Source organism: Hylobates moloch, unplaced genomic scaffold, assembly GCF_009828535.3.
Source record: "Hylobates moloch isolate HMO894 unplaced genomic scaffold, HMol_V3 SCAFFOLD_10, whole genome shotgun sequence".
Classification (NCBI taxonomy): Eukaryota; Metazoa; Chordata; class Mammalia; order Primates; family Hylobatidae; genus Hylobates; species Hylobates moloch.
The window spans coordinates 103,690,674-103,713,895 of NW_026652285.1; the positions used below are offsets into that span (position 1 = coordinate 103,690,674).

General features: G+C 53.2%; 2 protein-coding genes and 1 long non-coding RNA gene across 8 annotated transcripts in view; 1 reads left to right on the forward strand and 2 right to left on the reverse strand.

The window, feature by feature from the left end:
* The first annotated feature begins 1,951 nt into the window (after nucleotides 1–1,951).
* On the forward strand, nucleotides 1,952–23,019 carry POMT1 (protein O-mannosyltransferase 1). 4 transcript variants are annotated; one of them, XM_032165459.2, is made up of 20 exons: nucleotides 1,956–2,105; nucleotides 3,201–3,352; nucleotides 5,083–5,189; nucleotides 5,376–5,426; nucleotides 6,341–6,487; nucleotides 8,019–8,130; nucleotides 8,858–8,923; nucleotides 9,018–9,111; nucleotides 9,375–9,530; nucleotides 10,450–10,580; nucleotides 11,154–11,249; nucleotides 12,351–12,443; nucleotides 14,893–14,989; nucleotides 17,518–17,610; nucleotides 17,910–18,030; nucleotides 18,460–18,557; nucleotides 19,151–19,264; nucleotides 20,451–20,577; nucleotides 21,258–21,435; nucleotides 22,138–23,019. In XM_032165459.2, exons 2-20 carry the CDS (start codon nucleotides 3,231–3,233, stop codon nucleotides 22,310–22,312), a joined length of 2,178 nt encoding a protein of 725 aa, XP_032021350.1. In that variant the 5' UTR covers nucleotides 1,956–2,105; nucleotides 3,201–3,230; the 3' UTR covers nucleotides 22,313–23,019. The 4 variants fall into 4 exon arrangements, with proteins under 4 accessions (XP_058301287.1, XP_058301288.1, XP_032021350.1 ...); XM_058445305.1 differs by lacking the exon at nucleotides 3,201–3,352 and having other exon boundaries at nucleotides 1,954–2,105; XM_032165458.2 differs by lacking the exon at nucleotides 22,138–23,019 and having other exon boundaries at nucleotides 1,980–2,105; nucleotides 21,258–21,667.
* Nucleotides 15,677–17,523, reverse strand: LOC131384391 (uncharacterized). Its single transcript, XR_009215199.1, has 2 exons — nucleotides 16,585–17,523; nucleotides 15,677–16,087 (listed from the first exon to the last, which is right to left on the reverse strand). It is a non-coding gene; the product is annotated as an uncharacterized LOC131384391 (long non-coding RNA).
* Nucleotides 22,218–23,222, reverse strand: part of UCK1 (uridine-cytidine kinase 1) — a 33,202-nt gene continuing 32,197 nt past the window's right edge. For all 3 annotated transcript variants that reach the window (XM_058445307.1, XM_032165461.2, XM_058445306.1), the window contains one exon: nucleotides 22,218–22,308. The gene's annotated coding sequence lies outside the window, so the exon portion shown is untranslated. The remainder of the gene's footprint in view (nucleotides 22,309–23,222) is intronic.

Consider the following 23,222-nt stretch of genomic DNA (forward strand, 5'->3'; position numbering starts at 1 on the left):
CTGATTCACTGCTCCCTAGGGACAGGTGGCTCACAAAACCTCCAAGGGAGACTGGCCCTGAAGGAGGCTAGTCCTAAGGTTGGGGGCTTGCAAGATGGAGGCTGTAAGTCCTGAGGCACCACCACTGTTAGCATGACATGCACCAAAGCTTAACAGCCCAGCCCCACTCCCTCCTGGGGCCCAGGGAACCCTCCCTGCCCACTGTAAATACAGTTGCCTGCAGGCTTTGGCCACAAACCCAGGTGAGCCCCAGCTCCTTCCCTCTCTGTGGGATCTTGGGTGAGTCACATAACCCCTCAAGGGTAAGCCATAAAGAAGTAACCACTAAATTCTCAACTGGTGTCATCTAATGCTATGTTGACCAACATGGAAAAAAAAGTCTTGCAGACCGCCAAGAACCATAATAAAGGTTATTAAACCTGCAGTGTGCCCTTTTGGTCTGTATAGATTAACATACAAATAGACCAGGAGATCAAGAAGGAGCGAGGCTGAGAAGAGTGATCCATCAGCCTGGTTGTGTTGCTGTCAGTTACCCTGCTCTGGGTACCGACCGTTCCAGGGAAAACATGGGAAGGGGTGCATTCACCCAACCAAAAGTACCATGTCTGCTCCAAAGCAGACCTTTGGGAAGGCTCTTGACTCTCAGCAGAAGGGGCTGGAGAGGCTGATGGATAAGGAGGAGGAGGCCTGGGAAGGGAGGAAGAAGCCTCCAGTCTTCTGCCACGGAGTTTAGGGGAGATGCCCCCACTGGAGCCTCTGATGGTCTTGCAGCCCCTACTGATGTCCAGGTTTTTTTGGTTTTGATTTTTGTTTTGAGACAGGGTCTCACTTTGTAATCCAGGCTGGAATGCAGTGGTGAGACCAAGGCTCACTGCAGCCTCGACCTCTCTGCCCCAAGTGATCTCCTGCCTCAGCCTCCCTTGTAGCTGGGACTGCAGGCAGACGCCAACAGGCCCAGCTAATTTTTGCATTTTTTTGTAGAGACGGGTGTCGCTGTGTTGCCCAGGCTCTCTTGGACTCAAGCAGGCTCACGGATCCTCCCACCTCGGCCACCCAAAGTGCTGGGGTTACAGGCGTGAGCCACCCCGCCCCCGGCCCTAGGTCCGTTTTAAATGCACTTACCCTCAGCCACTTCACCGCTAGATGTATGTGCAAGCAGGTTCGTGGCATCGATGTTTTTTGGCAAGAAAACTAGGAGCGGGCGTGGGGGCACGCGCCTGTGGTCTCAGCTGCTCTGGAGGCCGAGGCGGGAGGATCGCTTGGGGCAGAGAGGTCGAGGCTGCAGCAAGCCATGGTCCTGCCACTGTACTCCAGCCTGGGCGACAGAGCAAGACCCCGTCTCTTAAAAAAAAATTAAGGCCGGACGCGGTGGCTCACGCCTGTAATCCCAGCACTTTGGGAGGCCGAGGCGGGCGGATCACTTCAGGTCGCGAGTTCGAGACCAGCCTGGCCAACATGGTGAAACCCTGTCTCTACTAAAAATACAAAAATTAACCGGCGTGGTGGCGTGCGCCTTCAATCTCAGCTACTCGGGAAGCTGAGGCAGGAGAATCGCTTGAACCCAGGAAGCGGAGGTTGCGGTGAGCCGAGATCGCGCCATTTGCACTCCAGCCTGGGCAACAAGAGCGAAACTCCGTCTCAAAAAACAAACAAACAAAAAAACGGAGCAAACTGGCGCGCCCGGCAGAACGCCGTTGTGCAGACGCAGAATTAAGATCTTCACGCCAGATGGAGTGAAAAAGCAAGGAGCAGAAGATGGGTGGGAGCCCACTGCGCTTTTTAAAAGCTGCACGTCTGCTTAGAGTACACAGAAATCCTGGCACACAAAGCACTAGCACCCGAGGGAGAGGAGGTCGCCGCGTTTCACACCTGCTTCCCAGGGCCCGGCGAGGGCGCCCGCTGCGCACGCGCGTCACCCTCGCCCAGTGCGCACGCGCGCTGCTGCCCGTCGGCCCCCCCGCAGGCGCGGTGAAGCAAGCGTTGAGCAGAGCGGTGGGTGGTGCGGAGTGCCGAGCGGCCTCACCCTCAACCGTCGGCCCAGTCGGACGGTTCCGAGGCGTTGCCGGGAGCCGGGCGCGGCTCTGCCTGGACTCAGAGAAACGCAGGTACGTTTGGGGACACCGGGGACGAGAGCCCAGCCTGGACTCGGGGGAGTCCGTCAGTGCGGGACGCGGGTCCGTGGCTTGCGGACGGGCTGGGGCCGGGGGCGTCCCGGTCTTTCCGGAGCTGGGGGCGGGGTTCGGGCGACCGAGCCCCGAAGTAAGAACTCCGTGGCGCGTGCAGCCCTAGGGAGGAAGGGCGTGTTGCGGGTGCAGTCTCAGGGTGAGGACGGAGCTGGGGCCGACGCAGCCTCGGGAGTTGGTAGCCGGGACAGGTGCGGCCTGTGGGGAAGAAGGGCCGGCCACGGAGATGCGGTCTGCAAGGGGAGAGGAGGCACTCCCAGGACGGATGGGACCTTTAGGGAGGAAGGCGCTCAAGGCAGCTGCAGCTCAGGGAGGGAAGTGCGCGTCCAGGGTAGATGGGGCCTGAGGAGACCAGCGGGGCGCCAACGGCCAGATGCGGCTTTGGTGTGAGACAGGGTATCCCAGGCCTGATGCAGCCTCAAGAGAAGGGGAGCTCAAGGGAAGATGAAGCCTGGAGGAGAACGTGGGGGCGCAGGGTGCAAATGCACCCTCCAGGCGAGAAAGGGAGCACCTGGGGATGATGTTGCCGCTGGGAGAGAAGGCAGGGAGGCACTGGGGGCAGATGCATCCTCGAGGAGAGATGAGGAGGCCCCGAGGCTCGGCCAGGTTGGGGTCCCTGGGCTGTAAGCAGCTGAGCTGGCACCCAGGAGCTGCCCAGGGTCAGGGAGCTGTGGCCGCACTGTGGGCTCCTGGTCGTCGGGGAGGGAGGGGAGAAACCCTGGCGTTCCTTAGCAGTGTTCTCGCTCCCAAGACGTGCACGACAGGTTTTGTGGAATGAGTTGTTGAAAGGAGTGAATGTCCAGTCCTGAGATCCCCTGAATTCCCACCCGAGTTCACTGCTAGTGCCCCTCACCCCACATGTCCACCTGAACCCAGGCTCCAGAAACTTCGGCCTTTCTCAGCAGCCCGGCCATGCTGTGGTTCTCTCGACGCGCGTCTGGGAGCCGGGTGGCTGGGGATTCCTTCTGTAGCCTCTCGTGAGCCCTCGTTGACCACGGCTTCTCCCTTCTTTTCTAGGGCATCTGCCTGAGCCCGCTTTTCTACAAGATGTGGGGATTTTTGAAGCGCCCTGTAGTGGTGACGGCTGACATCAACTTGAGCCTTGTGGCCCTGACTGGGATGGGGTTACTGAGTCGGCTGTGGCGACTCACCTACCCGCGGGCTGTGGTGTAAGCTAAATGACTCCATTCCCAGGGTGAATCTAGAATTGTACTTTGTGACAGGAGGCGCCCTTACTGAATAGCATAAATGGGAGAGTGAAATCCTGGCTTCTTGGTGATAGATGTTTTTGGCAGTGAGAGGAGAGACCAGTCTGTCCCCAGGACAGCCCCAGCAGAGTACACCTTTTAGGTTTTGCCTTCTGAGTCTGTAACAGATGAAATTTGGCCCATTAAAGGGGTGCAGTAGAGGAAAATCTGATTGCCAGCCTTAGGTAACAGTTTTAAAGTCTGGATGGCAGAGGATTGATGGATTTGGAAGTGAGTCTTCACTGTTGAGAGCACTCTTTAGAATGTGTTTTTGTCATAATGGGAAGTGATTGCTGTTATTATTGAAGGGCTCTTTATTAACTGATTAATGTGTGTGTGTGTGTTTTTTTTTTTTTTTGAGACGGAGTCTTGCTCTGTCACCCAGGTTGGAGTGCAGTGGTGCCATCTCGGCTCACTGCAACCTCTGCCTCCTGGGTTCAAGCAATTCTCTGCCTCAGCCTCTCGAGTAGCTGAGATTACAGGTGCCCGCCACCACACCCAGCTAATTTTTGTATTTTTAGTAGAGATGGGATTTCACCATCTTGGCCAGGCTGGTATTGAACTCCTGACCTCATGATCCACCCGCCTCAGTCTCCCAAAATGTTAGGATTACAGGCGTGAGCCACTCCGCCCTGCTGCATGTTCTTTTTTAACTTTTTATTATGGAAAACGTCAAACATATACAAAAGCAGGGAGACGAGTATAATGAATGACCCACACACCAGTATATTCATTACCCAGCTTCACCTTATCAGTTCACAGCCAGCCCCCTCCCTGCAGTGGATTTTACTTTGAAGCAAATCCTAGACATTATATTCATAGATAATTCAGCGGTATGTCTGTAAAAGATGAGGATTCTTTTTTTTTTTTTTTTTGAGACATAGTCTCGCCCTGTCGCCCAGGCTGTAGTGCAATGGTGCGATCGTGATTCTCCTACCTCAGCCTCCCGAGTACCTGGGATTACAGGCATCTGCCACCACGCCTGGCTCATTTTTGTATTTTTAGTAGAGAAGGGATTTCACCATGTTGGCCAAGCTGATCTCGAACTCCTGACCTTGTGATCCACCTACCTCTGCCTCCCAAAGTGCTGGGATTACAGGCATGAGCCACCGTGCCTGGCTTAGGATTCTTAAAAGCAAAAATCACATAACCACAGTTGCATTATCATGCCTGAGAAATTGACAGCAGTTTCTTGGTTATCTTCACCTCTCCCTGATTGAAAACATGTTATTGCAGTTGATTCCCACGTTTTCCTTTCATACTTGCAGCCATTTCATTGGGTTATCGCTAGCCACAGACATGTGCTGCTGGTGGGGGTGGGTAGGTGGGTAGGCAGGATTAGCCTTGCATCCCAGGAGGTCTTTCAGCAGGTTGGCTCATAGTATCCACCTAAATCAAACACAAGGGAGAGACAGAATCTGTATGGGACAGTCATGCTGAGTGCCAGCTGTGCTTGGTGAATTCCCCATGTCTCTGTGGGTGGGTGATGCGTATGCGTCTCAATATTTGGGGATGGGAAACAACTGGGGCAAAAGATCCAGCCTTTGCTGATCACCCACCCAAAGTCATTTGGAAACACATTTATCCTCACAGTTTTTGTTTACAGTTAAGATTCTAATTGAATATAATATGAGTTTTTTTTTTTTCTCTAGTTTTGACGAAGTATATTATGGGAAGTACATCTCTTTTTACATGAAACGAATCTTCTTCTTGGATGACAGTGGGCCACCATTTGGCCACATGGTGCTGGCCTTGGGAGGTAGGAGTCATCAGTTAGGAGAGTAGCCCCTACCCTTCAGGACCTCAAATACATTTAAAACTTATCCGTGTATTTCTTACAGGCAGAAACCAGGTCTTATTATTGATGCGTCTTGTTTATTGCTTGCCACAGTACTCTAGAAATGTTTGCTGAATGGGATAGTTACTGATTAATCTTCTGTTCCAGGTTATTTAGGAGGATTCGATGGCAATTTTTTGTGGAACAGAATTGGAGCAGGTAAAAGATAATTTTCATTTCCTTTATTAATGTGCACAGGTTAGAATGGAGAGATTGTGACTTTTGCAAAGATTAACAACTGTGGCTTTTTTTTTTCCTTTCATACCTAGTCCCGCAGAAACCGTGCCTTATTAATCTGAGTCCAGAAAATAATAAATTGGTTGGATACAAATGAAAGACTTTTAAAAAGTCTGGTTAAAATCTTAGTGTTTAGTTACAATCATTATTTTAGCCCTTGTTTTTGGTACACATATTACATAGCATCTGATTGCAATTATCTTTTGTACATGTAAATTTTGTATATTGCCGCAATGTTTTTGAAAATAGGGAGGGTAGTCCAGGCGCAGTGGCTCACGCCTGTAATCCCAGCACTTTGGGAGGCTGAGGCGGGCGGATCACGAGGTCAGGAGATCGAGACCATCCTGGCTAACACGGTGAAACCCCGTCTCTACTAAAAATACAAAAATTAGCCGGGCGTGGTGGCGGGTGCCTGTAGTCCCAGCAACTTGGGAGGCTGAGGCAGGAGAATGGTGTGAACCCGGGAGGCGGAGCTTGCAGTGAGCTGAGATCGCGCCACTGCTCTCCAGCCTGGGCGACAGAGCGAGACTCCGTCTCACAAAAAAAAAAAAGAAAAGAAAAGAAAATAGGGAGAGTAAATGTATAAGTAAGGCGGTAAATTTTAGAATCCTTAGTCCTTTCTGTGCTTCGTGAGATTGGGTTCCGTGACTATGCAAAGCTAATTTCAAAGCCTTCACCCATAGTTTATGCACTCTGCTGCGGATGTGGTCCCCAGTTTTGTAAACGCGCATTTTAGAGTCTGTGAACATGATGGCGCTATATGAAAACACAGCTGCAGTATATGGAGATGGTGTGTGCATAGTGTAGTCAGCTCTGCAGTGTGGTTGCTTTTCCAGAATATAGTAGCAACGTGCCTGTGTGGTCCCTGCGCCTGCTGCCAGCACTCGCGGGGGCCTTGTCGGTCCCCATGGCCTACCAGATAGTGTTGGAGCTCCGCTTTTCTCATTGTGCCGCCATGGGAGCTGCTCTGTTGATGCTTATCGGTAAGACCTACGCCCCTGCCTGTTCTTGCTGTCGTGCAGGGAAGAACTGACCCTTTGGCCTGGAAGATCACGTGGGCTTGGTGGGCAAGCTGCACCAGAAAGTGCATCTGGTTCATCCAAATTTGATGCTGCAAGTCACCCGCTCCCAGGCTGACCTCATAGTTATGGGATTGCTGAATTGTGGGATCAGATTCTTATCAGCAGTCGGGGTATGGCAGTAGAAAACTGCCCAGATGATGCTACAAAGTCCATGCACATGTGGGCACCTCCATCTCCAACCAATCTTGCGACCAAATGATAACTTCCCCTTGTTCCACCACCTCCCAGGCCTTGGCCAATTGAGACGGACTCGTGAGTCAGTGGATCCTCTTCAGAGAGGGTCTTCCAGCTCACGTTTATGAACAGATGAAATTAAAGCAGATGAAAAGTTAGATTAGGCTGGGCGCAGTGGCTCACACCTATAATCCCAGCACTTTGGGAGGCTGAGGCAGGTGGCTCACTTGAGTCCGGGAGTTCAGGACCAGCCTAGGCAAGATAGTAAGACTGCATCTGTACAAAAAATTAAAAAAGGGTCGGGTGCAGTGGCTCACGCCTATAATCCCAGCACTTTGGGAGGCTGAGGCGGGCAGATCACGAGGTCAGGAGTTTGAGACCAGCCTGGCCAACATGGTGAAACCCCATCTAAAAATACGAAAAATACAAAAAATTAGCTGGGCGTGGCAGCAGGTGCCTGTAATCCCAGCTACTTGGGAGGCTGATGCAGGAGAATTGCTTGAACCTGGGAGATGGAGGTTGCAGTGAGCCAAGACTGCGCCACTGCACTCCAGCCTAGGCAACAGAGCGAGACTCCATCTCAAAAAAAATAAATAAGCCGGGCACGGTGGCTCACACCTGTAATCCCAGCACTTTGGGATTACAGGCGGGTGGATCACAAGGTCAAGAGATCGAGACCATCCTGGCCAACATGGTGAAACCCCATCTCTACTAAAAATACAAAAATTAGCTGGGCATGGTGGCGCCCACCTTTTGTCCCAGCTACTCAGGAGGCTGAGGCAGGAGAATCGCTTGAACCCGGGAGGCGGAGGTTGCAGTGAGCCGAGATTGCACCACTGCACTCCAGCGTGGTGACAGAGCAAGACTCTGTCTCAAAAAAAAAAAATAAATAAAATTAGCCAGGTGTGGTGGCATGCGCCTATAGTCCCAGCTATTCAGGAGCCTGAGGTAGGAGGATCCCTTGAGCCCTGGTGGTGAAAGCTGCAGTGAGCCATGATGGTGCCACTGCACTCCAGCCTGGGCAACAGAGCAAGACCCTGATTCAAAAGAAAAAGAAAGAGACAGTAGAAAATCAAAAGAGATGTGTATTGGGTGATGACAGTATGAGGCCCTGTGTCTATAGAATGTTTTAACATTCACAGCAGCCCCACACAGTTGTATCGCTTCTGAAGTAATACCTTTTTTCATGAATGTTTTTCATCCTCATACATTTTCCCTTGCTACCTTAAAATTGACACGTATTTCCTTTTTGAAACAGAGAATGCTCTCATCACTCAGTCAAGGCTAATGCTTTTGGAATCAGTGTTAATATTTTTTAATCTATTGGCCGTGTTGTCCTACCTGAAGTTCTTCAACTGCCAAAAGCACAGGTATGGAAAATGGAGTGTCTTCCTAGTTAACGAGAACAGAGATTCTGGGTGGTTTGTTGATCTGAGATGGTCCGGTACCTTTTTTTGTTTCATTTTGTTTTGTGAGACGGTACCTTTTCATTTTGAGGAGTTGCTTGCTAAATATCTTTTTTTTTGAGACAGAGTCCCTGTCACCCAGGCTGGAGTGTAATGGCTCAATCTCGGCTCACTGCAACCTCTGCTTCCCAGGTTCAAGCAATTCTCCAGCCTCAGTCTCCTGAGTAGCTGAGATTACAAGCACACACCACCGTGCCTGGCTAATTGTAGTATTTTTAGTAGAGATAAGGTTTCACCATATTGGCCAGGCTGGTCTCGAACTCCTGACCTCAGGTGATCCACCCATCTTGGCCTCCCAAAGTGCTGGGATTACAGGCGTGAGCTTCTGTGCCTAGTGCTAGATATCTTTTGGTCCTCTAGTATTTTGGGGGTTGGCCCTTGACTTGTGACTTCATAAATACATCTTCATTTTTCTATAATTTAAACTAACAGGACAAAATTTTCTGGGCAAAAAAAAAAAAATTCTGCTGGGACGGATTCTTTGGGAGATGGGAATTCTTTCTTACTACACCTGTGGCTCAGCACGGCCAGCCGACCCAGAAGGATTTCTCTAAAGAATTTGGAGCTTCTCTAGCCTTTTGGAAATGTGTCTGAACTATTCCTATCTCCGTCTGCTCTGTTTTTATTCCAGCCCTTTTTGTCTGAGCTGGTGGATCTGGCTAACACTGACAGGGGTCGCTTGTTCCTGTGCAGTGGGGTGAGTTTGAGCTTCTGGTCTTGGGCAGTGTCCTCCTCCGTCTCCTCGTGTTTTCCTGTCTCGTGTTAACTCCATTTCCATCATGTCTTTGCAGCATCAAGTACATGGGTGTGTTCACGTACGTGCTCCTGCTGGCTGTTGCAGCTGTCCATGCCTGGCACCTGATTGGAGACCAGACTTTGTCCAATGTAGGTGCTGATGTCCAGTGCTGCATGAGGCCGGCCTGTATGGGGCAGATGGGGATGTCACAGGGGGTACTTGGTGAAAAGACTCAAATCCCCAATGTTTCAGAAGCAGGCAGGCCTGGGCAGCCTCACCTGTCGGCCTCTGCAGGTGCCTCTGTATGGGAGGCCAGAGTTTCTGTCACTAACTTTTTCTAAGCTCACAATGTCTAGAAGTGGGTGCACTTTTCCACGCAGTAGAACATGACTTTTCTTTGAATCTCTGGCAGGTCTGTGTGTTCTGTCACTTGCTCGCCCGAGCAGTGGCTTTGCTGGTCATCCCGGTCGTCCTGTACTTACTGTTCTTCTACGTCCACTTGATTCTACTCTTCCGCTCTGGGCCCCACGACCAAATCATGTCCAGTGCCTTCCAGGCCAGCTTAGAGGTAGGTAAGCAGTGGGCATCGTGGCCACTGGAGAAGGAAGATGATAGTGGACCCAGAGTTTTCTTACAAACACATCAAGTGAACATTAGCACTTGAATCAAAAAACGAAGAATCCACATCCATATTTCTTTTTTTGTTGGCGGGGGGGATGGAGTCTTACTCTGTCACCCAAACTCCGCCTCCTGGCTTCAAGTGATTCTCCTACCTCAGCCTCCCAAGTAGCTGGGATTACAAGCACTTGCAACCACACCTGGCTAATTTTTTTGTTCTGTTAGTAGAGACGGGTTTCACCATGTTGGTCAGTCTGGTCTGGAACTCCTGACCTCAAGTGATCCACCTGCCTCAGCCTCTCAAAGTGCTGGGATTACAGGCGTGAGCCACCATGCCCGGCAGCTGGGAGCATTTTAAAGTCAAGTCTTACAAACCCTGGGCAGTTTCACCCGCCTTAAGGACCACACTCAACTGTGACCTTCATTCCTGTGAACCTCGCAGCAGTGGTAGAAGGTATCAGTAGAGGCGGTCAGGACCGTGGTTCCTGAAGTCAGCCAAGCCTGCTGACGGCCAGTGCTGCAGTGCTGTGTGTTTCAGCAAGTTGTTTGGCTCACCCCAGTCTTGGTTTTCTCATCTCTTCGACATCATCATTGCTCTTACCTCATTGGATGCTTGTAAGGACTAAATAGGGTGCGTGTGGAAGTCTGAACTGAGTGCCTGGCCCAGAGGCAGCATTTGATTAGACTTAGTGCTCATTATGGTTCTATAATGTAACGTGACATGATTAAATGGTAGGTCATTACCACTCTTAAAAGAATGGCCACTAGCCTGATCATCACCCCAGAGGGAGGAGTGGCCATCGGGAAGGCTGGCTTAGGGGCATTTTTCTTTCTGTCTCTCACTCATCAGCCTTCTGCTTCTGTCTCAGGGAGGACTAGCTCGGATCACTCAGGGTCAGCCTCTGGAGGTGGCCTTCGGGTCCCAGGTCACTCTGAGGAACGTCTTTGGGAAACCTGTGCCCTGCTGGCTTCATTCCCACCAGGACACCTACCCCATGATGTAAGGAAAGCGATGGTTTTACTTTGAAGATAATTAAATGCTTTATTTGCTTATAGATTTGCTTATTGTAGCAACTTTCCCTTTCTTTGAGGAAGTTTGCAGGACAGAAAGAAGTTGAGCAGCCCAGGTGCTGATTCCCAGTGAGCTTCGTGGTTCCCGGGTGTTGCTGGAGGGACTTGGCAGGTGGCAGGGCCCAGGGTCGGCCCCAGCTCTGTGGCTGTGGCTGACCTCAGCACTGCCTGCCTAAGTCATCTGATTTCGGCTCCTTATCTGTGGTATCTTCATTTTCCCTGAAACCCCTTGCTAGGTTGCATTTGTTGAAATCTGCTTCCCTTTGCAGAAACTTTAGGAGAAAGGCGTGTGGGCCCGATCGATGACCCACTTCCAGATACGTTTCTTTCCCTTTCTTTTCTTTTTTTCACAAATAGAGACGGGGTCTCACTGTGTTGCCCAGGCTGGTCTCAAACTCCTAGGCTCAAGCAGTTATCCTACCTCAGCCTCCCAAAGTGCTCTGATTACAGGCATGAGCCACCGCGCCTGGCCCAGATACATCTCTTTGTTGACTTCACACAGATATGACAACGGCCGAGGCAGCTCCCACCAGCAACAGGTGACCTGTTACCCCTTCAAAGACGTCAATAACTGGTGGATTGTAAAGGATCCCAGGAGGTGAGTGCAGGTCCTGCGACTCCAGAGCAGAGCTCGCCTCCTGGCCTGGCCAGGCGAGACCCTGGGATGCAGTCCTGGACCCCCTTCTTTCCCTCCCTCACCGACTCTAGTCACCGTCATGGCCTTGAACGCCAGCTCAGTGCTGAGTCCAAGGTCAGGGGAGTAGATCATGAGACCCTCAGGGAGCAGCCTGCTCAGTAGCTGCTCTGAGGAGTGTCCAGGTGAGTCTCAGTGCCCTGACCTGTGCCCCTGTCCCTTCCTCATAAAAACAAGAACCCCCCCTCCTGCAAAAGTAGCATCATCTTGCACACCCCCCAGCTAGAGGTTCCCCTTGCTCTCATTCCCATATCCAGTCCTGTGGATTCTGCCCCTAAACAAGGTCTCTGGCCATCCCGGTCACCGTCTCCCGATGGTGTCCTCCCATTGCTGCCTGCCCAACTCCAGCACCTGCAGCCCGAGTGGGCTTTTTTTTTCTTCTTCTTTTTTTTGTGGGGGACAGAGTACCACCCTGTTGCCCAGGCCGGAGTGCAGTGGTACAATCTTGGCTCACTACAACCTCCGCCTCCTGGGTTCAAGCGATTTTCCTGCCTCAGCCTCCCGAGTAGATAAGATTACAGGTGCCCACAACCACATCCTGGTAATTTTTGTATTCTTAGTAGAGATGGGGTTTCACCATGTTGGCCAGGCTGGTCTTGAACTCCTGACCTCAAGTGGTCCATCCAGCTCAGCCTCCCAAAGTGCTGGAATTGCAGGCGTGAGCCACCGCGCCCAGCCCCCTCATACACTTTGATTGGTAGAATGCCCTTCAGAAGGATTCCTTGGCAGTCATGGTACATTTGTCACTGTAGTGTTTGTAGACAAATTCAGAGCAATGCAGGTGTGATGACGGCGGGTGGAATCACATTTGGAAAATGACCTTTGGTTTCAGAAAAGAGCTCAATTAATGTCTGTGCTTTGGTTTCCTGTGTTCGCCTCATGTGAGGCACACATGGGTTGGGAGGCAGTCTCAGCCATGAGAATTCAGAGCTGTGCCCCTCCAGTGCAGCTGTTAGTTCGAGGGGACCAGGCTCTGCATGGTCCCGACAGCACTGTGTCTTCCAGGCACCAGCTGGTGGTGAGCAGCCCTCCGAGACCTGTGAGGCACGGGGACATGGTGCAGCTGGTCCACGGCATGACCACCCGCTCCCTGAACACGTGAGTGTGCCCGCCGTCTGCTGTGCTGCACCTGTGGGTTTCCTCTGTGGTTCTCTGTTCAGACCAAAACGTGAACCCTGCCTTGGGCTGCTGCCCTCTGTCTCCCCCTCACCTGCATGTGTAGCAGCTCTTAGACCTACATTTGATGCCGGGAGGGGACCCAGGCCTGGCCGCGGAAGGGAGCGGGGTTAAGAGGAAGCAGAGGCTCCATGAGAACTTGACAGAAGCACCTAGCACAGCCCATCCTAGGAGAGCTCAGGGCCCCGTGGATGAGTGTACAAGGACAGGCTGGGAATGTTGACCCGCTTTCTATGCAGAGAATGGAGTTTGGGCGCACCTCCATAAAGTGATAAAGCTTAAAGTATGAGTGAGTCCAAGAAGCCTGGAAGTTCGGGCACGAGTGGAGCCATGAAGGCTTCTTCCCTCTCAGTCCTTCGTCCTTGTCTGACTTGCCTTCTCGCAGTGCTGGGCACAGTTGCTTACACCCTCCTCCTTCCTCCCTGACTGCTCCCTGCACCGCCTCCTTTTCCTCTGTTGCTCTCAGTCTCCAAGGGCCCTCCGGCCTTGCTGCCTCTGCACAGGCCCAGTCCCGGGGCTACCTCTCCTGGACTTCCACCCAGCTGCCCGGGGCTCACCTCCAGTTCTTCACGACTCCCAGCTCCACAGGGGCGGTCACTGGCCCTGGCTCTTCTGGTTCTCCCTGGAAAGGGCCCAGTAGCTGAGGCATCACCTGACTCCTTCCTCTCCTCTCCCATTGCATGTTGATTCCACTGGGAGATCCGGTTTCTCAACCTTGAGAACCAGCCCTGGGTAGGGGTCCTTCCTTCTCCCTCCACTCCCACCTCCTGGGGCCTGACCTCTCTACCTCGCAGCAGCCCGTCCGGCCTGGGGACCATGCACAGCCCACTTGCGTTGTTCCTCTGTGCTCAGTGACTCCTGTCACCTGCCAAGGCCCCTGGTGACCCTGACACGCTTCACCCCCTCCACCCTGGCCCCCCCCCAGCCCTGAAACAACCACCTGCGGGCCTCTTGGGGCCTCCACACTTGCCCCCTCTGCGAGAATGTTCCTGGACTTGGCTCCCCCAAGGCCCACTCTATGTAGGGGTCTGCTGGGATGTCACCGCGTCAAAAAGTGCCTCCTGGGTGCTGTCCCCCACCATTTGTTTTATTAGTGGCACTCCTGCAGCTGCACGCTCTGCCCACTGGCATGATGGCTGTTTCCCAGAGGGCTGTGAGGGCCTCGTCTTGTTCACAGCTGGGTGGCTGCTCCTAGACAGTGCCAGGTGCATGGTGCGGTACAACATGGTTACTGAGTGTGTGGATTAAGAGGAAGTGGGTGTTCCTGACCGGGCGTGCTGGCTCACACCTGTAATCCCAGCACTTTGGGAGGCCAAGGCGGGCAGATCATTTGAGGTCAGGAGTTGGAGACAAGCTGGGCCAACATGGTGAAACCCCGTCTCTACTAAAAATACAAAAATTAGCCAGGCGTGGTGGCACGTGCTTGTAATCCCAGCTAGACAGGAGGCTGAGGCAGGAGAATCACTTGAACCCAGGAGGCAGAGGTTGCTGCAGTGAGCTGAGATCGCGCCGTTTGCACTCCAGCCTGGGTGACAGAGTGAGACTCCGTCTCCAAAAAAAAAAAGAAGTGGGTGTTCATTAACATTGAGGTTGATAGCCTTTTCTCCCAGCATAACTGCTGCATCCCCAGGCCAGCTGGGCGCAGGGGCGGGCAGCTCAGCCCTGCAAGTTGTAGCACTGGTACTGCCAGCTGGCATCGCAGCAGTACCGGGTCAGGGGCCTGTGCTCGCGGTTCCTTCCTCTGAAACTTGGTTCGCTTATCTAACAGGTGGAAGGTTCCACAGCAGAGTGTCCTTTTCTCCTGGAAATGTTCCCACAGGGCCTCCTGCCTGTTTAGTGTCCACTCCCATCACCGAGCCTCAAGACCTCCATCCTCAGTAGCAGCAACTCATGGGACCCGGTCACCCCTTATGGCTGAGCCGGCTTTGTTTCTGAAAAGCAACCTTTTCCCGCCTGAAAGATTTAGTAACTGCCACTGGGCGCGGTGGCTCACGCCTGTAATCCCAGCACTTTGGGAGACCGGGACGGGCGGATCACGAGGTCAGGAGATTGAGACCATCTTGGCTAACACGGTGAAACCCCGTCTCTACTAAAAATACAAAAAATTAGCCGGGCGTGTTGGTGGGCACCTGTAGTCCCAGCTACTCGGGAGGCTGAGGCAGGAGAATGGCGTGAACCTGGGAGGAGGAGCTTGCAGTGAGCTGAGATCGCGTCCCTGCACTCCAACCTGGGGGACACAGTGAGACTCCGTCTCAAAAAAAAAGTGAGACTCCGTCTCAAAAAAAAAAAAAAAAAAAAAAAAAGAATTTAGTAACTGCCTTCCAGAGGAGTTCACGGAATTCCTTCTGAAATCTCGGTCTTGGTTTTCCAGGCATGATGTTGCAGCCCCTCTGAGTCCCCATTCACAGGAGGTCTCCTGCTACATTGACTATAACATCTCCATGCCCGCCCAGAACCTCTGGAGACTGGTGAGTAAGGCTGCGGCGATAGCAGCCACAGCCGTCAGTAATGAACACTTCCTCCCACAGAGCACTTCCTCTAACACAGGACACTTCCTCACACGGAGCACTTCCTCTAACACAGGACACTTCCTCTAACACAGGACACTTCCTCACCCGGAGCACTTCCTCTAACACAGGACACTTCCTCACACAGAGCACTTCCTCTAACACAGGACACTTCCTCACACGGAGCACTTCCTCTAACACAGGACACTTCCTCACACGGAGCACTTCCTCTAACACAGGACACTTCCTCACACGGAGCACTTCCTCTAACACAGGACACTTCCTCCCACAGAGCACTTCCTCTAACACAGGACACTTCCTCTAACACAGGACACTTCCTCACACGGAGCACTTCCTCTAACACAGGACACTTCCTCACCCGGAGCACTTCCTCTAACACAGGACACTTCCTCACACGGAGCACTTCCTCTAACACAGGACACTTCCTCACACGGAGCACTTCCTCTAACACAGGACACTTCCTCTAACACAGGACACTTCCTCACATGTAGCACTTCCTCACTCGGAGCACTTCCTCTAACACAGGACGCTTCCTCACATGGAGCACTTCCTGACATGGAGCACTTTTTCCTTTTTTTCAGTTCACCCAGTTGAGGTTGGATATTTAGAATAATTCTGATTCAGATGTAAAGTTACATAAGTTTTATTCATACATAAAGTCACAGATGTTTTCATAGGGAACCGATGCGTCTTCCTTGGTGGAACTGGGGAAACTGGTGGTTTCCTGTGTCAGAGGCCTGTGTTCACTCAGATTCTAAATGCTTTGTGTTTGCTCCATGTTGGGTGCCAGGTGTGCTTGAGGCTCTGCTAGGTGAAAGTTCTCCCAACCTGTTCAGCCTCAGGAGCAGGTCCTGAACACAGGACACGAGCTCCAGCCACCCCTCTGCCACCATGATCCAGGAGAAATTCCATTTCTCAGGATTTCCCTGGGGACAGGCTCAGCCATGAGTGCGGGGGATGTTCCTGAGGCGCTGGGTCTGTGGTCACCTTTCCTTCAAGCGACCAGGGCCACCTGCTCCCCTTATGGAATCGGGTCTCCTAGGAAAGGTTCCATAAAAAGTCTCCTGTTACTGGACCATGTTGCCATCTGAATCTAAGGACATGAGTACTAAATGCAGCCCAGCCCCATGACCACAGTGAAGGCACTGGGCTTATTTCTATAGTGAGGTCACACCCCCCCTTCTAGCTTCCCACTGGCTTCAGCGCTTTCTGCCTATGCAGGCCCACCCGTTTCGCTTCTCGATAGAGTGAGCACCACGTCCCCATGGCCAGCCCTCAGGCTGAAGTGAAGTGTAGTGGCATGATCTTGGCTTACTGCAGTGTTGGCCTCCCAAGCTTAGGTGATTCTCCCACCTCTGCCTCCTGGTATTACAGGTTAGCCACCATGCCTGGCCCCTGTTAATTTTGAATATTTAATTTTTAAAATATTTTTTCTATTCCAGGACAGTCTGATTTTTAAAATTTTTTGTAGAGATGGGTTCTTGCTATGTTGTCCAGGCCAGTCTTGAACTCCTGGACTCAAGCCATCCTCTTACCTCAGCCTCCCAGAGTCGCTGGGATGACAAATGTGAGCCACTGCTCCTGGTTGGCTGCTCCATTTTTGTGCAGAGTGCGCCCCTCTGCCCCACTTGCCGTCTCTGTGCTCTGCATACCTGTGTGCGTTCTGCATTTGCATCCCCCCCCATCCCCCTGTAGTCCTTCCCTGACGTGAGTGCTGTGCACCTGCCCCTTCTGACGGGCCCCTTCTCTGTCCTTTCTGATGGCCCCTTTGGCACCAGGAGCCCACATTTCAGGTGTCTGAAGTTCACAGAACGAGGAAGGAGGAGCATGCATGAGGTGTGCGTGCCTGGCCTGCAGCGTGGACCCCGGCCAGGCCTCCTCATGCCTGCTCCTGCCTAGCTTCTTGGGTTCTCTGGTTGTGACAGTAAAATGGGAAAATGACAGTCACGTGACGTCATGGGGTCATTGTGAGGCTCCGGTATATCAGGCTGTGACAAGACAAAGGGTCTTTCAGATGTTATTTGTCTTTTTTATTACGCGATGCGAGGAAATCTCTAAGCTGTGTCTCGCAGGGACAGTGTCTGGCCTTCATCTGAGCCGTCTGTGAGTTCTGCCAGATAGGGACTGAGACTTGCTCACTTTTCGGCCAGGGCTCTGAGCCCTCTCTATGAATAGGCTTTGCAGAGAGGCACGAAGAACATCAGGCTTTGTATTTTCTGTGAGGAGGCCTCTTGTACAGCCTTGGCAAGGAGGAGGGCGCGCTTCCCCAGCGACCCTTGGAGCAGCCCGGGGAGCTGTGGGCATTGGGAAGGAAGGCCAGCACCAGCCCTTTATAGCTCCCCTCACTTGGGGGCTTGTCCCTTTATCTCAGGCTCAAGTCAGTATCATTGTTTGGTGACAGGTCTTTATTTTTACATTGAAGGAAATTTGAAAAGGAATGAAATAATCCTTGAGATCTCTTTTTCCAGGAAATTGTGAACAGAGGATCTGACACAGACGTCTGGAAGACCATCCTCTCAGAGGTCCGCTTTGTGCACGTGAACACTTCCGCTGTCTTAAAGGTAAGGACACCGTCCTTGGCTTGGCCTGTCCTGAGCTGTGGGCTCCAGTCTGTTCCCCAAGCCCCTCAGGCTTCACCACCTCTCTGCAGGCGGAACGCTTGATTCGAGTCATCATGGCTTCCTTTTACACTGAGGGAGGGCGGCTTTTGTAACTTCTCAGGATGGAATCCCAACGTGAAACTCCCACAAGGGGCACCTGCTGACAGCGTGACCCGGGCAGGGGTTCCCCACCCAACCCGAGTGGACATGGGAGCCACGGCCTTCCCATCACGCCCTTTTCTCTCCTGCGGTGTCACCAGCTGAGCGGGGCTCACCTCCCTGACTGGGGGTATCGGCAGCTGGAGATCGTCGGGGAGAAGCTGTCCCGGGGCTACCACGGGAGCACAGTGTGGAACGTGGAGGAGCACCGATATGGCGCGAGTGAGTCCGCGGCGTGGCTTCCGCCGCTCCGGGAATGCACTTCCAGCTGCTCGATATTTGATAACACCCCAGAGTTCTCATTCTGGTGGGAAGGTGACAGCACATTCTGCATGCTCGGTGGCACATCATCTCCCTCCCTGCACCCTGCACTCAGCTGCTGCGGTAACAACTCAAGACGCTTCTTCCGAGGTGTTGCTGGAAGGCAACCAGTTTATCCCCGTGCAAGTGGAGCTTTCTCAGGGTCGAAATCGCCTCATTTGACCGGGTAGTCTTGGGTGTGGTGGAGAAAGCTAAGTGGAATGATGCGGTTCGGTGAGGGGTCTTTGTTGGAAAGGCAGGAAGCCAGCTTTTTGCTGCGCTGACAGCTTCTGCTCTGAGCTCTTGACCTTGTGCTGCTTCTAGCTGTTATGCCCTTGTCTGTTCTGCCAGGCCAGGAGCAGAGGGAGCGGGAACGGGAGCTGCACTCACCTGCGCAGGTGGACGTCAGCAGGAACCTCAGCTTCATGGCGAGATTCTCGGAGCTGCAGGTGAGGAGCGGCCAGGAGAAGCTGGCCTAGCTCGCTGAGCATTGATTCCTCAGCAGGGAGGCCTGGGGGCTGCACAGGTCTCAAACCAGAGTCAGGCTTTGATGCTGGAGCCACAGTCTGATGACAGAATGAGTGTCTCCTCTCTCCAGTGTAAGGGACTGTGTGTGACACCCCTGGCCCACACCTTGTGGCCCTGTGGTCAGGAATAATAGGGACCCAGGAGGTTCTGCAACATCGCCAGGATGTCTTAAGGCCCCCAGGTGGCGAAATGGGCCACACTCAACAGAGCCCAAGAGAAGTCACAATCAGAAACTCAGGGTCACAAATCTGAACGTGACCTTAGAGAGCATTCAGCCCAATCACTTCGTCTACAGAGGAGGTGACTGGAGCACATAGGGTGGGGCGACCCTCCCAAGGCCACAGCCAGGGCTGGAATCCAGGTTCTGATCATGCTGCCTCTGATGCATGATCCGAATGAACTTGAGGTGGGACAGTCCACGTGCAAGGGGCAGCAGTGTACTCCTTTGACCAAATCCACGCACAGCGGGAGGCATCCCCCATCCTCAATCTCAGAGGCCTCTGCTTTGTTCCAGTGGAGGATGCTGGCGCTGAGAAGCGATGACTTGGAACACAAGTACAGCTCTAGCCCACTGGAGTGGGTCACCCTGGACACCAATATCGCCTACTGGCTGCACCCCAGGACCAGCGTAAGCAAGCGATGCTGACAGCTGACAGTCATAGATTCATTCAGTTTCTTGAGAATTCCTGGCATTAAGAGCAGCCACTGTACCCTAGAAAGTGCTGGGTTTCTCCAAAGCTTTTCCTGACAAAGGCCTGTGACTTGGTTTTCTCTAAACGCTTTGGCAACCTGGAGCCAGGGGTAGGGGTGTGGCATGCCTGCCTGTTGAAGGAAACCCAGCTTGATTGCTTTTGTGGAGACACATTGTTCCCCTTTTCCTGGCAAAAGTGGTTTTAAGATATTCCCGTTCAATTTTCCGCATGGCACCTGGTGGTGGAGCTTGCCAGTGCTTTGTTGATGTGTGTGCCGTCTCTCTCCACCCGGCAGAGTGAAAGCATTGGTAGGCCAGGCACACAGTCAGTGCCCCATAAATATTCACTGAATGGGCAGACGCTGGAAATGCCCACCTTTTTCCTCCTCCCTCAGAGGCGAGTAGGTCGGCTCAGCACGTGCACTGAAGGCAGAGGCGCAGGCCCAGAGGCCGCCCCACCCCGAGCTCCGAGCGCACTTTGCATTCTCCTCTGTGGACAGGGCTGCTGTTACAAAGCGGAGTCATCTGCTCCCAATTTTCAGTTTCCAATTACAAAATTGAGAGCATCAGTGCTGTGTGTGTGTGTGTGTGTGTGTGTGTGTGTGAGAGAGAGAGAGAGAGAGAGAGAGAGAGAGAGAGACACGGAATCTTGCTCTGTCAGCCAGGCTGGAGTACAGTGGTGGGATCTTGGCTCACTGCAACCTCCGCCTCCCAGGTTCAGGCAATTCTCCTGCCTCAGCTTCCAAGTAGCTGGTATTACAGGTGCCCACCACAATGCCCAGCTAATTTTTATACTTTTTAATAGAGACGGGGTTTCACCACGTTGGGCAGGCTGGTCTCAAACTCCTGACTTCAGGTGATCTGCCCACCTCAGCTTCCCAAAGTGCTGGGATTACAGGCATGTGCCACCACGCCCGGCTGGCATCAGTGCTTTTAATGAAAGGTCTGAGTAGGAGCAGACCTGTCCACAGTAGTAGTAAGGCCTAGTGGATGCTAGGCTGTGCCTGGTGTTTTTTCACTCTGCTGAAGTAGTGCGTGCATCTGAATTCCTTTCCTGTGTTCTCTTCTCTTCCCTCACTGAGCAGAGGGTAGGTGGCTAACAGCATCACCCGTGTTCCCTTAGGCTCAGATCCACCTACTTGGAAACATAGTGATCTGGGTTTCAGGCAGCCTCGCTCTGGCCATCTACGCCCTGCTGTCCTTGTGGTACCTGCTCCGACGGCGAAGAGGCATCCATGACCTCCCTCAGGGTTAGTATACCTCGCACATGGGCTCCGATGGTGAAGAGGCGTCCATGACCTCCCTCAGGATTAGTACATCCCCCACATGGCTTTTTTCTTTTTAATATAGAAATGGGGTCTTGCTGTGTTGTCCAGGGTGTTCTTGAACTCCTGGGCTTAAGCGATCCTCCTGCCTCGGCCTCCCACAGTGCTGGGATTACAGGTGTGCGCCACCGCGCCCAGCCCACAGCTCATTTTTATGTCTCTTCCTTCCCCTCCTGCTGAGTGTTCACGCCTCAGGTGACAAACCAACATCATAGGAACCTACCCCTTAAGGCGGCCTCTTTGTTTCTGTATTGTGGAACCTTAAATTGTTTGTCTCCCAAGAGACAAAATGTTAAGTTCCCATGTTGCATTAGAGGCGTCTCCAGTCGAGTGCAGTGTATTGGGCAGGAATTGCCCCCTTGGTCCCATGTTGCCCATATGCGCTGGAAATGGCTGGATAACACAGGCAGCCAGGTCAGGCGCGGTGGCTCACACTTGTAATCCCAGCACTTTGGGAGGCCAAAATGAGGGAGTCACCTGAGGCCAGGAGTTCAAAACCAGCCTGGACAGCATAGTAAGACCCCTGTCTCTCAAAAAGCGAGAGAGAGAGAGAAAATCTGGCCTGTGGGAGCAGCAGTCGGTGTAGCTTGAACCCTTTCCTCTAGATGCCTGGCTGCGCTGGGTGCTGGCTGGGGCGCTGTGTGCGGGTGGCTGGGCCGTGAACTACCTCCCGTTCTTCCTGATGGAGAAGACACTCTTCCTCTACCACTACCTGCCCGCACTCACCTTCCAAATCCTTCTGCTCCCTGCGGTCCTGCAGCACATCAGCGACCACCTGTGCAGGTACGGAGGCTGTGGAGACAGTGGCTGGACCGGGCAGCAGCCCTCTGCTGGGAAGCCCATGTGCAGCAAACACGTGGGGTGCAGCGAACCTCACCCATTTCACGTTACACTGACATCCTCTTGGCCCCTCCGGGGAATGGGTGAGGTTCAAAAGAGACGCCCAGATGAGGCACTGCAGGAACCCAGAGGGAGAAGTCACAGCTGACAGAGATGAAAGTGGAGTGGGTGGGGAGACGGGGAAGGGATGAAGAGATGTGGGTGGCCTGGAGGATTCGGGAGCAAGGCCCGGGAGCCTCGGGGTGTCAGAAACAGCAGCTGGTTATGGTCGGGTTGTGTGGTGTGGTGGAGAGAACCCAAGAAAGCTTCTAAACCAGAGTGTGTTTGGAGGTTGGAGCAGAGGGCGAGGGCCTCCCAGTCTCAGGAAGCCACACAAGGGAGGACCGTGGGTTTGGGACCAGTCCTCTGGCATCTGTGTGGAGGTGGCCCAGCCACTGTGGAGGCCTGAGGAGTCGTCAGGGGGCCCCTCTCAGTGCATCCAGGTGGGAGATGGTCACGGGTGGCAGGAGACAAGACACAGAAACCTGAAGGCAGAACCCCAGGCCTCGGGGGGGTGACCGTGTGGACAGCAGATGCCAAGAGGGTGCCGGGCAGGGAAGCTGCAGTGGTCAGCCACCCTCCCCCACGCTGCTCTGACCTCTGCAGGTCCCAGCTCCAGAGGAGCGTCTTCAGCGCCCTGGTGGTGGCTTGGTACTCCTCCGCATGCCACGTGTCCAACACGCTGCGCCCACTCACCTACGGGGACAAGTCGCTCTTGCCACATGAACTCAAGGCCCTTCGCTGGAAAGACAGCTGGGACATCTTGATCCGAAAACACTAGAACAAGAGTGTGGCAAAGAACACCCGTCCTGGGGTCAGGACAAGGTTGAAGGGTCTTGGTCAATGCACTTGATGAGCAGGGTGGGCCCCACGCTGGGAGGACACGGGCTGGGCTCAGCAGGGCCTCTCCTGGAACGCATGGGGGTCTCGTTTTGGAAAAGCTCTCCGATGAGCACCTCCTTTTGTGGAAAGTTAATTTTTTCTCAACAATGAAGATACTCCCTCCGTGTCTTCACCCCTGAACTAAGACACAGGGAGTATTTCAGAGGCCAGCGTAGGAGTCGTTGACAAAAGCCGGAACCCGGGGCCAGCAGTGGAGCAGGTGACAGCCTCCGCAGACCGGGCCCTGGTCCTTGCTGACTGCTGCAGGATGGAGTTTGATTTGGCAGACCCGATCCTCCTCCATGAACACCCAGCAACCTGACCAAGTCCCAGCCCTGTCCTCAGCGAGCCCGGCGGCGTCCTGGGACAGCTCCCTGTTGGAGGGCCACCTGAACCATGAGCCGGGCTGGGGCCTGCATGTCATTCTCTATGACAGCGTCAAGACTGGCCCTCGGCACCGTGCTGTGTGGAAACCCTCCCCTGAGACTCCACTGAGACGTGGCTGAGTGAACTCTTCCTCGTCAGTGGTCAAGGTGTGTCATCCATACAGCTCCATGCCTTTACTTTTGTCTTTTTAAATGTAATTAAAAAAGGAACGAACTGGCATTTGTAGTTGGTGTTATTTATTGATTCTCCCTCCAAAGGGGCCTAAGCTCGACAAAACCGTTACAGTTGTCAGAACCCAGCCACAGGGCTCAGCCCCCTTCACCCACGTCATGTCTGCATCACTACTGTGGGTGAGCCTGGGCAGACGGGGGCTGGGGCTGCCCGTGGCAGCGGCAAGAGATGCTTTCCAGAGACAGCCACCA

Bases quoted from the DNA above. Each gene is read 5' to 3' on its own strand.
- POMT1 (XM_032165458.2), top strand. From the start codon at position 3,231: ATGTGGGGATTTTTGAAGCGCCCTGTAGTGGTGACGGCTGACATCAAC. The intron at 8,131-8,857 runs GTATGGAAAATG...TTTTTATTCCAG, and splicing joins TTCAACTGCCAAAAGCACAG to CCCTTTTTGTCTGAGCTGGT. The intron at 20,578-21,257 runs GTTAGTATACCT...CCTTTCCTCTAG, and splicing joins CATCCATGACCTCCCTCAGG to ATGCCTGGCTGCGCTGGGTG.